The sequence below is a fragment of the Staurois parvus genome, unplaced genomic scaffold, assembly GCF_062004578.1.
Source record: "Staurois parvus isolate SC_StPar_1 unplaced genomic scaffold, SC_StPar_1.0 ptg000282l, whole genome shotgun sequence".
Taxonomy (NCBI): domain Eukaryota; kingdom Metazoa; phylum Chordata; class Amphibia; order Anura; family Ranidae; genus Staurois; species Staurois parvus.
In genome coordinates, this window is record NW_028318078.1 from 2,755,775 (window position 1) to 2,772,746 (window position 16,972).

Consider the following 16,972-nt stretch of genomic DNA (forward strand, 5'->3'; position numbering starts at 1 on the left):
AAGCAAAAATGTAGTGTAGTGCTGCATAAAAACCAATCAGCTTCCAGGTTTTATTGCCAAAGCTTAATTCAACAAGTTGAAGTTAGAAGATGATTGGCTCCCATACACAGCTGAACCAGATTCTGCGTGCACCAGTTTTAGTAAATCTACCCCAAAGTGCCTTGACTTACAGCAGCCATCAGATTTATTTTTCTTCCAGTTTAGTGTGTATTAACCCTAATGTGATATTTTTATTCTTGGTATAGGTGTCATCTGTCTTCAGTCCACGGGGTATTCTGCCCATCCTAATTTAAACCTTCTTCTCTATATTTCAGGTCCTAATCTCGGAGGGATTGGGGAGATATGCTAGGGACCCCAAATTCGTGTCTGCCACAAAACACGAGATTGCTGATGCCTGTGACATGACTATAGATGAGATGGAAAGTGCGGCAAGCAATCTTCTCAATGGCAGCATTCGGAACGGGACAGCAGGGGGCGATATGTTCCCTATCTTAAGCAGGAGAGACTATGATCTTCAAGACTTTGGCCCTGGGTACAGCGATGAGGAGCCGGAGCCCAATAAATATGAAGAAGATCTAGCTGATGAAATGATTTGTATAACAACTTTATAGTATTTAATGAAGCTGTAAAAAGACACTTAGGATTCTATAAAAAAAAAAAAAGTGCCTCTCAGTTAATGAAGCATGGCACTAGAAAGGGAGAAAGACTAAACCAGCTTTGTGTGGTCACATGTAGTACATGCCATGGATACACGTTGCGGGTGCAACTTACCAGGACATCTGCTGTTGCAGGACAACAACTCCCATTTTTCCTGGCTCTGGTGGAAAATACGTGTTTTTATGCAAAGTCTTCAGTTTCGGAGTTCTAGGTGGTGAAGGAAGGATGGTCAAACCATATTGTGTTCTATGTGAACAGTAGGCCGCATTTTGCACCTGAATCAGTGATGCAATTATGTGACTTTTTTTTTTTTTGGTGATGACAATCAAAATGCCCTCGTCATTACCCCACAGCCATACCCACCATATCAGCTTCTTACTCGTTTACTAGGTCTGGTAATTTTTTATTGCATCTTTAATCTTGGCCAACAGGATGGCCACCAGAGTTGGCCACCATCAAACTACTTCAGTTGCACCCTCTTCTAGTGCTGGTCTGCACATTGCATTACAATAGGCCCAGGAATCCTGCTGATGATGTAAATTTAGTTTACATGGTGAAAATATCATTTTAATAGTCAACTTTTTTTTGACTATCACATTAAGGGCAAATGACACTGGAATCGCTGCAATCAATGCACTGACACCCAGATAAAAAGCTTATAGCTGTCAAAAAAAATGACAATTTAGATTTTATGTAAATGATCTGTAATATATGCTAATTTGTATTTGTAAAGAGATGTTCTATATTTTGTAATCATTTATGGCAAATTGAACTGCAGCAATATCTAAGGGTTTCTGAGTTCACTTATCTCCGCAAAGAATTAAAACAAATATTTTTTTCTGCAAATCCATAGATATTTAGAACAATCTATTAACACAAAAAAAGGTTAATTGTTTTTAAATAAAAATTTATGAAGAAAAATTGAATTTTTAAAATAAATATTTTATGTCAAATTTAATCTATCTTAAAAGAAAAAAAGATATGCAATTATTACAGAAAAAAAAGTTATTCCGATCATTTCGGGTGTTTTATCATGTGACAGTGAGCTACCAATCTTTTTAATCTTACAAAAAATGTTACATCAATTTTTTTCCAAGCAAACATTTTGTAATGTTGTTGGGAATCCTAAAAGAGAGTGCTGAATTAAATAAGGTGTTTCAAAGAGCACCTAGTGTTGGATTTGTTTTATATGGCGATCTTAAATATATTTAGACATATATATATATATATATATTTAAATATATAAGACAGTCTACTGGTGTATAACATTCCAATGTCAAAGAATGAATATTTCAATGATGGCAGTATTAATACTTAACAGCTATTCATATACTATAGGATTCTTTGTAATAAAAGCCTCCTATGAAAACAGTTCATAGACTTGGTTTCTGCACTGGCAGGATTATACTATGATAATGTAAGGGTGTATCCTGTCTATAAGATTTGTATACTCTGATGGTAATACAGACACAATACAAAAACCTGATAATCAGAACCCGGGGGACACATAGTTATTACCATTACTAGTAACAACTGTGAAAATGTTAGATAAAAATAACAGCTGTCAGGGTTGGAATTCATGGCACCTGAATATGCACCCTACTCCCAAAGCCATGATACATATTAGGCCCTGGTTCTCACTGGCGCGACATGGCATGCGACTTGCGATACATAACCAGTAGCGATCCACACATGTAGATATACTGTTGAGGGTCAGCCACTCTGCGCTGGATCACATACAAACCTCCATCTTCTTGCTAGCAGCATTGTCAGACAGTGGGTAGGGCAACCTGTCTGACCACATCCCTGGTTACTTTCTAAATTTCCAGTTATACAGTTGCCCTCCGCCCTATAGAAGAAATACTGCTACAGGGCGGCAGGGCTGCACAAAGTCACGTACATATACGTGATTTGCATTTTTGGGTAGGGGGTGCATGTGGCGCCCTACCCACGCCTCCATTGGCAGCTGTAGATGGCAATCACCAGATCCCGGCAGGAAATTCACAGCTCTCTCTCCTGCCAGCAAAAGCATGCTGCCAGCAAACACACACAGCACATGTTGTAAAACAGCACACAGTTAACCCTTTGATTGCCCCAGATGGTAACCCTTTCCTGCCCAGTGTCATTAGTAGTGTCAGTGTTTTCTATTATCACTGATCACTGTATTAGTGTCATTGGGATGTGGGTGGCAGTTAGTCACCCCCCCCCCCGTGTCAGAATGCCCACCACAGTCCCACTATAAGTCGCTGATCGCCGCCATTACTAGTATAATAAAAAAAATTCCAGTGTACTGCCATTTTTAGATGCTATAACTGTCATGTAAACCAATTTACACATATTGGGATTTTTTTTTTGTTTAGCAAAAGACATGTAGCAGAATACACATTTTACTGGATATGTTTTATAGCAAAAAGTTAAAAATATTGTTTTTTTTTTTTCAAAATTGTCGGTCTTTTTTTGTTTATAGCACAAAAAATTCAAAATGCACAAATACCACCAAAGAAAAGCTTTATTTGTGGGGAAAAAAAGGACATACATTTCATTTGGGTGCAGCGTTGCATGATTGCGCAATTGTCAGTTAAAGTAACACAGCGCCGTATCGCAAAAAATGGCCTGGTCGGGGGGGGGGGGGGGGGGTAAAGTGGAACTTTACCCATAAAAACTTGATAAAAAATAATGCTCTTGAGCAAGAAACATACATTCCACATTCATAATTATGCTACCAGTGTTGAGGTGTGCTGCAAATTGCCTTCAGCATCGCTCCTGTTTCTTTTTGTTGGAGGTTGCCGTTTTGCTGAAGCCCTGGGCCCCTGAGCAGCATTAAATCTTTAGACTGTTAGCAGATAGGCCTCTACAAATTTGGCACAGTCCCTAATAATAGAGATGAACTGAGCATGTGTAGAGCAGGGTGTGAGGCAATTTATTTCTGTATTTTACACAGTATAGATGCTTATTTTTAATGTTTTACATAGCTATACCTGCAAAAGGGGCCAGCCTGAAGTGGTCTAGCAGGACTTAATTTTTTAACTAAAGTTCCACTTTAAGTTGTATCGTGGCTTTGGAGTAGGATGGATATTAAGGTGCCAAGAAATCCAACCCAAGGCTCAAAACCTGGAGTTCCCTCTATTTTCTTCCACAAAATTCACTAGCTACAGTCTATTTACAAACTACTGTAAATCATATCTAAATGCAAAAAGCAACATTTGGGGTATCTCAGATTACAAATTCTAGGTGTGGTGCCTGCATTTGATTTATTTTTTTCAGGCAAAGAACATTATAAGTAAACTACCCGTTGATCATGCCAGAAATGCAGTCTCCTTGCTACTTTCTTTGAGCCCTAAAGAAAGACACTTGGGCTGGCCATACATGGGCTGATTTCCGAACGATTTTTCGTTCAAAAATCGGACCTAAAAATAATCAACTGTTCTCTGTAAGTGGGTAATGGCACCGGCCGATTTTTATGGTTCCTCCCTATTTCATTTATCAGGCATGTTGGAAAGTGCGTGAAAAACTACCAATTTTTGAAATCATTGGTGGCACCATCGGATTACAGAACAAACAACGTTTTAGATTTTGAACGAAAAATCGTTCGGAATTCGACCCATGTATGGCCTGCTTTATTTTTATTATGTAAAACTACTAGTCCAATCAACCCAGGATGGCCATACATTGTACAATTTTCTTGAAATTTTTGGTTTAGATTTACCAAAATCCATATAATAGGAGGACAAAACTAACACTTTCAATTGTATCCAATTAGGTAGGCCCTTGCACTACATAGCTGAAGGTAAATCTAAAGGAAATTGGGCAGAAATTGGACAGAAAAATGTATAGTTTATGGGCAGCCTAATGGAGATGAACAAAGGTACACTTGTTGAATGAATGAAGGGATTACCTATGAAAGAAAAGGTAAAATTAAAAAAAAAGAAAACTACTACAGCCACTCCACCTAAAGACTGATAAGTACATAGGATGAGTGAAAGGGGGGGGGGGGGTTAGATAGGCTTTAATGTAAACTTTTACTGGGAGCAAAATGTGGGCTACTGTTGCTGACTGCCTGCTAAAAAGGATTGCTGCTTGGCTTCTACGCTGACCCACCAGCTTTAATGATTTAAATCACCAAGTTGGAACAAGTATGCAGATTAGGTTGGTCATTAGACCTCATCTGCTTCCTTCTTTTGACTTGGCAGGGTTGATTTACTAAAGGTAAAAAAGCTGCTGACTTACATATTTTGATACTTGGCTTACCCTTTTGTATTTTTAAACAATACAAAATTAAAGTAGTACTACAGGCAAAACTTTTTGATTTAGTTTTGGACAAAGTGGAGAAGGATTAGCACACCTGTCAGGTTTTTATTGCTGTCTGTATCCCCCATTAGAGAGATTCAGTCTCTCTATTTGCCCTGCTTATCATTATCATTGAAAGTGAAAAGAAAATCCCAAATTTTGGGTTGTCCCCCAGAACAGTAATAGAGGGGAAATGTTCCAATAGGGACACTGGTTCTGGTGACCTGAAAGGTGCCCAAAGGATTGCTTTCATTTTTATGGATTTTCTCTCACTTCCTGTTTTGACTACATAAAACTGTCACTTTTTTAACCACTCTGATACTCTGGGATCCCAACTGATTTCCACAAATTTGGGTTGACATTTCTAACTCCCGTAGGAAATACAATTATCCTCTTAAAATGGAACTAAACACATTGATTTAAGGCCTTGTTCACACCATATGTGCGTAAAAACTGATGGAAACTGACACGCAGATTTCACTTGCAGAGACATCAGTTTCCATGCGCCTGTAAATGAGTTTTATACACGTTGCAGATACCTGCTCAGAAAAAAACTGCATGTGATACTAGTGTTGTGATGTGAACAGGGAGCAGAGAGAACTATTGATTTTGTTGTGCCCTTGCAGTACGCATGCAGAAAAACCGATGTCTCTGCACCATGGTGTGAACGGGCCCTTACGCGTTAAAAAAACCATTACATTCATGGTATACTGGGAATGCTGTCGCATTTACTTGTGTTCTCAACTGTCCAACTATCAAATGACTGGAGTCATAACTGATCACATGTGCAGCACCATGGCCATTGAAGATCAAACAAAGGTTAAGATGGCATCTTCCTTGGCTGAAAAGAATAGGAGGGTTTAGTTCCCCTATAAGGGTGGGTATGAATTTGCAAACTAACAAAATAAGGCAACAGACAGATTTGCCTGAGTAGTATTAACTAAGTTTTCAGAAATCTAAGACTATTTCAAAGAGGACTTGTCCCTGTGACAGATCTGCATGTATAAAGAAATGTTATCATTGCTCATAAATGTTTCACCCTGGATTTTAGTTAACCTTACTTTTTTTTATTACCAATAAAGTAAATATATCAAGCAACAATGCATGCTGGAACAAAGTTGAACTTAAAAAGAGTGTATAGTGAAAATATGAAGTAATGTGCACAAATCTGTCATATTTACCACTTTTAACTAGCAGCTGGGGTTCTCTGTTCTCCAGCACAGCTGCTGGGGTATCTATGATAGTATACTGTGTGAATAGCTTGTAATTTGGGTGTCCTTTTATCATGCAGCAGTAAATGACCGCGGCTCAGTTCTCCGGCATTCTCAGAGAAGACAGTTCTCCTCTGAATTCCTTTCTATGAAGCGGTGTAGATCACTTCTCCGGATGAAGGGAGAAGCAATCTACAAATGCTTTGAACGCTGGAAAACGGCTGCTTTTACTATAATGTTGCGAGATTACAGTAAGAGATCAGTCAAACACCGTTTACTAAGCAGCAGTAAATTATCTCTGCTTCGTTTGCGGTTCCTCTGATTCATCACCTCTGGGCTGGAGAATCTGGAGGGAGAACACAGATCACCAGTGAAGGGCTGAGATCGCTCCTTCATACATTGGCCATTTGTGTGCTGAGATGATCAGTGGAAAACATGTTCTCCACTGATCATCTCTGTTTCCTAAACCACTAATGATCAGAGATCAGCAACGATCCTTAGGATCACCTCTGATCTCTGTTTCATAAAAGGACACCTATATTGCTGTTTGGGTCTGTTCAACATGCTCAAACAGCTATAGAAATCATAAGGCTTCCCTGTTAACCAATTATTACTGCTTCGCAACAAAGTATGCTCTTCAAACACAGTATCATAGAAGCACAGACAAGAAATTAAAAAAAGATATAGAAGATACATGTATAAATCATTTATAAAATCAAGAAATTAAACTTTAGGCCCTCATGCACAGTGGACGTTTTTACAGCGGCTGTATTTGGCTTTTGATGTTTTTTCTACAACTAGTAAACCCCCCAGCATGTTATCCTATGTGTTCATGCACACATAGACTGTAATCAACATTTTTTGGCTGGAAAAAAACCCCAGGACTAGTGGGTTTCTAGAGGAGTTTTTTAGCTGTAAAAATGCTCTAACGCTGAAAAATGCGGCAAACTGATTGGTAAAAAAAAATGGTAAAAACCGCAAACGTGGAAAACGCCTCTAAACGCTGACCCCCGGTTCACATCTATGCGGGTGGTGCCGCTGTGGATCAGCATGAAAATCTGTGCAGCTGCCACTCACACAGAGAATTGCGGACCCGTGGGTGGGTGCCATTAGTTCTAATGGCATGCCAACCGCACTGGAAAATGCAACCGTACTGGGAACTAAGGTTCCCATGTGAGCTGCGTTTTTCAAAGTAGTGCAGGGACTTCTTTCCCTGCGTGTCACAGGCACGGGAGTCCATTCAAATGAATGGGCTCTCGTGCCCGAACAAAATGCAGCCCGCACGGCCGCATAGGTGTGAACCTAGGGTAATGCAAAAACGCCAAAAAAACTCAGGTTTTTAACGTGACTTTACACAGCTAACGTTACCAGCGTTATCAAAACGTCAAGTGTGCATGAGGGTTAACTAAAACCCATATTTTTTCTATAAATTCTAGCTTTCTTAGGAAAGGCTGGCTTAAAGTTAAGATCACTGTGGAGTGGTTTTATTTATACTCAGGGCAGTTTTAGGTACCACCTACTCTTTCCATCATAAATCCACACTCATTAGAGCCAGGCTTAACCTTGAACACAAGTCTGTGTTGCCCAGTGCCGAATCCAGCACTGACAGTTCCTGAGAAGTGATTGACTCCCGGCAAAGGATGTGCACTGGTGCAGCGAACATCTGGCATGGTTTGTTACATTGGCAGTGGTGGAAATTCTTGCAATGGAGCAGACTTTCAAATATGACATGGTCTAATGTGTGTGCACTGTGTGAATAAAAATATGCAGATTTGAGAGCTTGTACAAGCAGTATTAATGCAGAGACACTATGGCATTGGGTAACTATTAATTTGGTAAATTGTATATCTTATAATGGTTTTGTGTGCACATACAGGAGGCATCAATTCAGACAGAGGACACATTATGCCTAAAATCAATAAACCTCTTTTCTATGGGTTTGGCGTGTTATTTTGTGTATTTGAGTAAGTGTTGTTGAGTACATTCAGAAAGGGCCTTGTGTGATCTGCTACAGTGTATGTCAACCTTTCATTCTATTATTCCATAGTATGGTCTTGGTTGCCAGCACTACAGCATCCTTTTCTTATAAAACATTTTACTGGGGTATTCTGCTAAAACATTTAACTACTATACTTTTCTCTGACCACTGTTCTCAGGACAGAAAGTGATGGGAAGTCTAAAATGTTAAAGTTGCCATCAAACCAGGCAGCAAAAGGAAATCTTTCAATGGGAACACCTACTTTAATGGCAATTGTCAAAGAAGTAATTTCCCTCACTTCCTATCCTGGTGTGTCTTTGGGACATAGGAAATTGGAAAAAAATACTGTTTTTTTAATGTCGATCATATCCAAATGAAAAAAAAATGTCTTAGATATACTTTTTTATTTGAAATGAACTTTCCATTGTTTGTACTAAAACATAATTTTGATGTTATACAAGTGAAGTTATATGTGCTGTCTAAAACTGGCCATAGATGGATTAAAATTTGACTGTTCAGCAGGAACCTGATGAATTTCCATCCATGTATGGGCAGGCTGGTTGTACCAGCTTGTCAGGTTTTTTCTTTCATTCACTGCCAGCAGCTATAGTAGCAGACAGTGAACATTGTTTTCTGATGGCTGGGAAAATTCCTGCTGTCAGAATACAAAAGCTCTGCAGGAGGGATTCCCCCATCAACACCGAATTGAGCAGTTTTAAGAAAAGAAGAAGATTTAAGAAAAGCTTACGATAAAAGAAGTATGGGTTGAAGTTAAAAAAATAAAAATTATACTCACCTACGTGGATGCAGCATTGGTCCAATGCAGCTTCTGTCCCCCTCCGGCTCTAAGACTGAGAACTGAGTGATTAAACACTACTGATCACTCAGCTCTTTGTCGGCAGAGAACTGGTGACTGTCAGTCTCCGTATCTCTGCTCTGCCCCTCCATTGCTCACTGGAGCGCTGGACTGTGGAGGGGGAAGGGAGCTACTGGTTTAGGCGCTCAGTGACTCACTGGGAGGCTGAACCAGCTGCCAGTGCAACCATCTTGGTGGATCCTGGCCATATGATTGGAATCTTTTTAGAGCTCTGTGACATCAGCCGACAGTGGGCTCAGAACGAACTGTACTCCTAGGATCCATAGTATAGCCAAAAAAAAACCTTGGCTATACTTCTCCTTTAAGCAAGAAAACTGCTTAATGTATGGCCTGCTTAAGGTTAGCTCCAAAAGGGCACCCGTCCTCCCTCCATTACCTTCCAACAACACAGCAAACTAGGAGATAGCTCCGTTGACACCCAGCACTTTTCTTCATCTCTAAGTACTGTCATGCTTTCCTGGAACATTTTATCAGGCAAGCCCCTGTCCCCCTGCATTACTTGTGATACACTTGTCTCAGGCAAGTGCATGGAAACAAAGAAAAATGCCATCTCCTTGTGAGCTGCATTATCGGACCACTGTGGATGTAGGAAGGGCACCCTGACGGACTTCAAAGCTAGCCTTAGACAGCACATAGGAAGATGGGACAAAGTACTATATGCAATTTGGGGAATGGAATAAATTAATAAAAATTCAGGTGAGACTTCTTTCAAGGCAGTTTGATTTAGATCTAATTTTGTCATTAATTTCCCTTATGCATGCCCCTGACTGCATCCAGTTAGGTCTGTTAAAACAAATGTGACCAATCTAAAATGCGTGTATAAAAATGTGTCTCTAAGGCCTACAAATAAAATACAATTTTACAATGAATAGGCACTGCATTTGTAGGCTGCCTTAAAGAGGTTTATAAGCTAGCAAATTAATTAGCTACTTCCCAGCCTCACAATGGTCTTTTAGCTTCATTGACATGGCCTCAATTGACTTGAAAGCTGAATGAATAGGCAGCTTGTGGCTTGGTAATCATGAGTCAAGAGCTTACAAGACTGGTATACAATGGAAGCTGCACGCACAGGCCTGGCTTCTTTGGCAGAGTCACTCTGGCACTGGCTGCCTGGTAAGTTATTTCAGTTCTAATGAATATTCAAATTTCTAATTCAGAGTCCAAATTCAGCTTAATGCAATATTTCCCCAGCTGCCCTATCTAGCCTCCTCAATGTAATCAGGTACTGTATGTCTGCCCCTCCACAGGTCTGTACTTACCTGATGGCTGTGGCCTTCTGCACTATCTTCAGGCTGGCCAGTAAAAATTTAGTGCCAGGCTACCAACTACCCTGAATTGGCAAGGTAACAGTGTCTCTTTAAGGAGACTGAGGACTTTAGACATTCAGGTCAGGTGAAGAACCAGTGCATACCTACACTATATTGCCAGAAGTATTAAGATACCTGCCTTTACACGCACATGAATGGCATCCCAGTCTTAGTCCGTAGGGCTCAATATTGAGTTGGCCCACCCTTTGCAGCCATAACAGCTTCAACTCTTCTGGGAATGTTTGATCATTCTTCCAGAAGTGCATTTGTGTGGTCAGGCACTGATGTCAGACGAGAAGGCCTGGCTCGCAGTCGCCACTGTAATTCAATCCAAAGGTGTTCTATCGGGTTTAGGTCAGGACTCTGTGCAGGCCAGTCACGTTCCAAACTCGCTCTTCCATGTCTTTGTGGACCTTGCTCTGTTCACTGGTGCTCAGTCATGTTGGAACAGGAAGGGGCCATTTCCAAACTGTTCCCACAAAGTTTGGAGCATGAAAATGTCCAAAATGTCTTGGTATGCTGACACCTTAGGAGTTCCAGTGAAGGAAGGAATGAAGGGGCCAAGCCCAACCCCTGAAAAACAACCCCACACCATAATCTCCCTCCACCAAACTTTACACTTGGTACAATGCAATCAGGAAAGTACCGTTCTCCTGGCAACCGCCAAACACAGACACGTCCATTGCCAGATAGAGAAGTGTGATTCTTCACTCTAGAGAACCTGTCTCCACTGCTCTACAGTCCAGTGGCGGTGTGCTTTACACCACTGCATCTGACATTTTGCATTGCACTTGGTGATGTAAAGCTTGGATGCAGCTGCTCAGCCATGGAAATCCATTCCATGAAGCTCTCTACGCACTATTGTGCTAATCTGAAGTCCACATGAAGTTTAGAGGTCTTTAGCTATTGACTCAGCAGACAGTTGGCGACTTCTGTGCACTTCAGCATACAAAGCACCCCTCTCTGTCATTTTACATGGCCTACCACTTGGTGGCTGAGTTGCTGTTGTTCCCAGTTCCTTCCACTTTGTTATAATGCCACTAACAGTTGACCGTGGAATATTTAGTAGCAAGGAAATGTCAAGGATGGACTTATTGCACAGGTGGCAACGTATCATGGTGCCATTCTTGAATTCACTGAGCTCCTAAGAGTGACCCATTCTTTCACAAATGTTTGTAGAAGCAGTCTGCATGCCTAGGTGCTTGATTTTATACACCTGTGTCCATGGTGGTGATTGGAACACCTGAATCCAATGATTTGGAGGGCAGGCCCAATACAGTGTATATGAAAATCTATATGACATCTGGCTCTCTACGAGGAGTAATAATTGTCTGGTTTTGATTCTGCCACCCGAACACCACAGCTTTCCTTCTGTTTTGACAATTTCAAAAAATAGGCAGCAGATTGATATAGAAAAGTTATTTAATAACATTTAATTACAAAATTCCTTAAGTAGTAGTTATAAATGTTACATCACTTTTTTAGTTAATGTGGAGTTAAACATTCAGAACCAAAAAAAAAAATTTACATTTTTTGGAAGTGAAAAATCATCATACCGTAAGTAAGATAACAAACACAGTGAGATAAAATTACGAACAACTTGAAATAAAATTACACTTTAAAATACATAATTTAACATTTTTAAACTTTTAAACTTTCATTCCCTTTTCATTAAAGCAAAAACTCCAGCCAAAACTTTTTTTGAAAGGTTCATTCACACTTGAAGCTGTGCTAGAACATAGCTGCTGGTGTGTGGCAGGACAGCTGTAGTGTGGATGCACTGATCCGTAGGCATTATGCGGTTTACTTTTGACATTTAAAGCTCTATTTTCTGCCGCGCAGTGTGATGCAGTGGATTGCGTTTCACCACACTGTGCTGAAAAAATTACTGCATGCACACCACCAATGGACATTTTGCCTTGTCTTCAGTGGCAGTGTCCTGGGTGAGGTTTCACAGCTCAGTCCCACTACACCTGGAGTGAAGAAAGTCCTAAAAAAACTAAGGAGACTTAGAACATCTGTCAGGTTTTATTTCTGTCTCTACCCCAGATTAAAGTTTTCCTTTGGGTTTCTGTTACTGTGGCTTAGTTAGGTCAATGATGACGTGAGCATCCCTTTGTCTATGTGCAATTGTTGGGCTGAGCATTCCTCCCTTTTCCGCTGCCGATTGGTCCAGCACTGAAAGTTTCCTTCTGAGTTTGAATTGAACCCAAGGTCATCCTTAGTGAGCCTACACACATCTTCCAAATTGGAACATCAGCAGCAATAAAAAGTTGAGACATTCTAACACGTTCATATACTGAATAAAGTTTTAGTTGAGGTTAAGTTTTCTTTTTTAAAGTTTTTGTAAACCCAATCACTGAAAAGTCATGTAGGCTTTCAAAAATTAACCACTTAAGGTCCACCCAGCCGCAATGTACTGCAGACAAGCGGCCCGTACAGGTACAGCGATGCTACCTGTACGTCGCTGGCCCCTTCTGGGTACAGGGCACACGCATGCTCCCCCGCCAGCTGACTCCTGCTGTGATTGTACATAGTTAGTTTGGCTGAAAAAAAAAAAAAAAAAAAAAAAAGTTATAGTCCTATATCCACAGTTGATCCAGAGGAAGGCAAAAAAAGCCCAGCAAAGCATGCTCCAATTTGCTCCTGCAGGGAAAAAAATTCCTTCCTGATCCCCCGAGTGGCATATATCCTGGATCAACTTTACCTATAAATGTTACACAGCGGAGTATGTCTTAGCCAGTGCTTCATGGCCAGACCTGCTGATTGGCTGTGTCCAATCACAATTCAGATCCCTGTGTTGACAATCAACACAGGGAGAAGGAACAAAGATTTTTAATAAAAAGCAGCATATAATACTTGTTAGGCACACACTCCTTGATTACCCCGAAATGTTAACACCTTCCCACCCAGTGTCATTAGTACAGTGTCAGTGTATAGTATTATCACTAATCACTGTATTACTGTCACTGGTGATGTCTGTTAGTTTCCACCCAGTGTTAGATTGCCCGTCACACTATCACAGTCCCACTATAAGTCGCTGATCATCGTCATTATTAGTGTAAAAAAAAAAACCTGTATACTACACACACACACACACACACACACACACACACACACACACACACACACACACACACACACACACACACACACACACACACACACACACACACACACACACACACACACACACACACACACACACACACACACACACACACACACACACACAAACATTCAGCAGAATACATTTTGGCCTAAATTTCTGAAAAAATGTTATGTTTTATAACAGAAAGCAAAAAATATTGGGCGTTTCAGAATTTTGGGTCTTTTCTGTTATATAATAAGATATACAAATACCCAGTGGTGATCAAATACCACCAAAAGAAAACTGTCAATAAAAATTCAATTTAAATTGAATTTTGGTACAGTGTTGCAAGACAGCACAATTGCTAGTTAAAGTAGCGCAGTTCCAAGTAGCAAAAAAATGCCCTGGTCATGAAGGGGGTAAAATCTTCTGAAGCTTAAAGTGGAGCTCCACCCAAAAGGGGAAGTTCCGCTTTATCGACTACTCTCCCGCTCCCCATTAAGGATTGGCAGCTTTGGAGGGAGCGGGTACCTGAATTTGACAGGTACCCGCTCCAATTTCCGGTCCGATCAATGGAAGGTGTCCTCCCTTCCTGTAGTCTTTCGGGAAACGTGACAGGTCCCAGAAGACTACAGGACCATTCATGAAGCGCAGCGCTACTCGCGCATGTGCAGTGGGTACCTGGCTGTGAAGCCGCAAGCTATCACAGCCAGGTGCCTACACTGAAGATGCCAGCCTTCTGGAATCCAGGACGGCCGGTGAAACAGGCTGTGGGGGGGGGGGGGGGGGGGGGGACACCACAGGACTGAGGGACAGGTAAGTGGCTGTTTTTTTTTTTAAAAGTCAGCAGCTACAGTTTTTGTAGCTGCTGACTTTTATTTTTTGACAGGTGAGTGGAACTTTGCTTTAAGTGGATAAAGTCGATAGAGTAAAAACACTTATTTCATTGGCAGCTGTTCCAAACAGTGTCCACCGCAATATCACAGTCCCACTATAAGTTGCTGATCACCACCATTAGTAGAAAGAAAAAAAAAAAAAAAAAAGTATATACACCATAGTTTGTAGACTCTATAACTTTCACGCAAACCAATCAATATACACTTACTTAATTGTTGTAAATTTTCCTTTATATACTAAACAATAAACCCAGTGGTGATCAAATACCACTACTAAAAGAAAGTTCTATTTGTATGAAAAAATTATATAAATTTTGCTTGGGAACAGCTTTGCATGACTGCGCAATTACCAGTTAAAGTAGTGCACTGCTAAATTTAAGGGGGTAAAAGTAATTTTCAATCATTTTTAAATCTTGAGTCCTTCATAAAAGAATACCTGTTGATCCTGCCATGAAGGTTCTTGTGTAGGCACATCTAGTTATAGGGTGCAACACTCTGTTCCTCTCTCCCAACCAGGGGCGGACTGACCATTTGGAAACTCAGGCACTGCCCGAGGTCAGTAGGGGGCCCCATGAGATGCCCCTGGTACCTTTTTCATAGGCTTTTTTTTTTAGTTTGGGCAAGGACATAGGGGCCCCATGATCCCCTATTGCCCGGGGGCCCCATGAGTTGTCAGTCCACCCCTGCTCCCAACTGTTCTCCTGCATTGTTACCCTGTCACCTGCTCTTCCAGTGGAGACTAGAAGCAGTCATTTCAAAACAGTTTACTCAGAAATTGTCCAGTATTGTCACAGTCATTACTGGGGTGCACGTAGACAGGTAGAGCTGCACAGTGGATGCAGGAGATCGGCAATAGGCTGAAAAAAGGTGAACATAGCATTTTCTACATAAAATTCCAATTTTGATACACAATGTTGTAGCAAGCTAAATGTCATTCAATTATGAAGACAGAGATTGATGATAAATAACTACCGTTGAGTCTCCAGGGTTTGAGGTCTGTACACACCTACATCTCGCTCCTCGAGAGGAGGAATCCTCTGAATGATATCAGCTGCCTTTTCTGCCAACATAATTGTTGGTGCATTTAAATTCCCACTTATAACACTGGGCATGATAGAGGCATCCACAACTCGTAAATTTTCCACACCTATTACCTTTGTCTCTGGGTCAACAACCGCACTTGTGTCATTCGGCTGCCCCATTTTACAGGTGCAGGATGGGTGATAGGCCGTGTCTGCCTTCTGTCTAATGAAAGCATCAATCTCTTCATCTGTCTGGACACTAGAACCAGGAAGGATTTCGGGGCCCCGGAATTCATCGAATGCTTTCTGAGCAAAGATCTCTCTGGACAACTTCACGCACTGCCGGAAATCTACAATGTCCTTTTCTGTGAAATGATATATACCGGGAAAATGTTTTACAACATTTTGGACAATTTGAAGGATAATTACAAAGATAATTGACCATGGAAAACAGTCCACAAATTACACCTAAACAGCAAAAAAACAAAAAACAAAAAAAAAAACAAACAAACAAAAACAAAAACAAAAACAAAAACAAAAAAAAAAAAAAAAAAAAAAAAAAACTTACCTTGATACACAACACACTAACCTTCATAAATGACTCATTTAGACAACAATATGTTACATCTAATATACTTTTCTGTTATCACAATGTGAAGTCAACATAATATGAAAAGAAGTGAGATGTCATCACTTCGTATTCTGTTTTTAGGCCATTTTCCTTGCTTGATGTCACTTCAAGAGCGAAATACGTCATCAACTCACCAATTGAGTTCTACAATTCTGCTCCCCAATGGAATTAGATTGGGGATTGTCATATAACCATGCCCGTGAAACTTACCAAATAAAAAATATACAAATTCCTCCAAAACTCAACCCTGTTAGCTAGTGGACCTCCAGCCAAAACCTTCTCCTAAATGTACAGAGAGTGTCGAAAAAATAGCATATCCACCATGTTATTTTTTTCTTCTTTTGAGTTTGGGTCCTAACTGTGAAAAACAAAGTTTTACAATTATCAATGAAACAGAATTGGAGGGGAAGGCTTCTAGTATAGACACCTGTCCAACTTGGAGATTTGCATGAAGGTAAAATGTACTTTGTTTCATCATAGTCGTTATGTTAGAATGATTTGTTTTGTATATTTGGATTTGTTTCATATATTTGTTATTTTCAAATTTTAAATTCAAATATCAGAAGTCTGCTATATTCGTTCTAGTCTATTTTACGCTATTCAATTCTACTCTTTTTTTATTCTTTTCTATTCTATTATTTTCTTTTCTATTCTATTCCTTTATTTTCTATTCAGTTATTTTTTTTGCATTATATTCTGTTTTATTCTATTCTTTTTTTATTCCATTCCTTTATTTTTGATTTGATTCCATTTTATTCTATTCTTTTATTTATTATTCTATTCTGTTCTATTCTTTTGTATTCTATTCTATAGAGAAGCCCAAGTAGGAATCATCATAATTTTATTTCACTTTTATTACTGTATTTATTTCAGTATGTTTCCATTTCGAATCCAAATACATTTTTTAATTCAAATTCGGATAATTTGTTTCATTATAATTTATTGTGGATTTGCTGAAATTCGTAAATATTGTGATTCAGAATTTCAGATACATCCGACTCTCCAAATAACGAAA

At 39.9% G+C, this 16,972-nt stretch overlaps 2 protein-coding genes across 9 annotated transcripts in view; one reads left to right on the top strand and one right to left on the bottom strand.

Annotated features, from left to right (window-relative positions):
* CACNA1D (calcium voltage-gated channel subunit alpha1 D) overlaps positions 1-8,093 on the top strand; it is a 537,089-nt gene extending 528,996 nt beyond the window's left edge. For all 8 annotated transcript variants that reach the window (XM_089681862.1, XM_089681863.1, XM_089681858.1 and 5 more), the window contains one exon: positions 315-8,093. In XM_089681862.1, coding sequence (XP_089537988.1) covers positions 315-611 — 297 coding nt within the window. In that variant the 3' untranslated portion in view covers positions 612-8,093. The remainder of the gene's footprint in view (positions 1-314) is intronic.
* A 6,115-nt stretch (positions 8,094-14,208) lies between these two features.
* The window catches only part of CHDH (choline dehydrogenase), a 29,353-nt gene continuing 26,589 nt past the window's right edge, over positions 14,209-16,972 (bottom strand). The window contains exon 7 of the mRNA XM_089681831.1: positions 14,209-15,691. Within this exon, the coding sequence (XP_089537957.1) occupies positions 15,273-15,691 (419 nt within the window). The 3' untranslated portion in view covers positions 14,209-15,272. The remainder of the gene's footprint in view (positions 15,692-16,972) is intronic.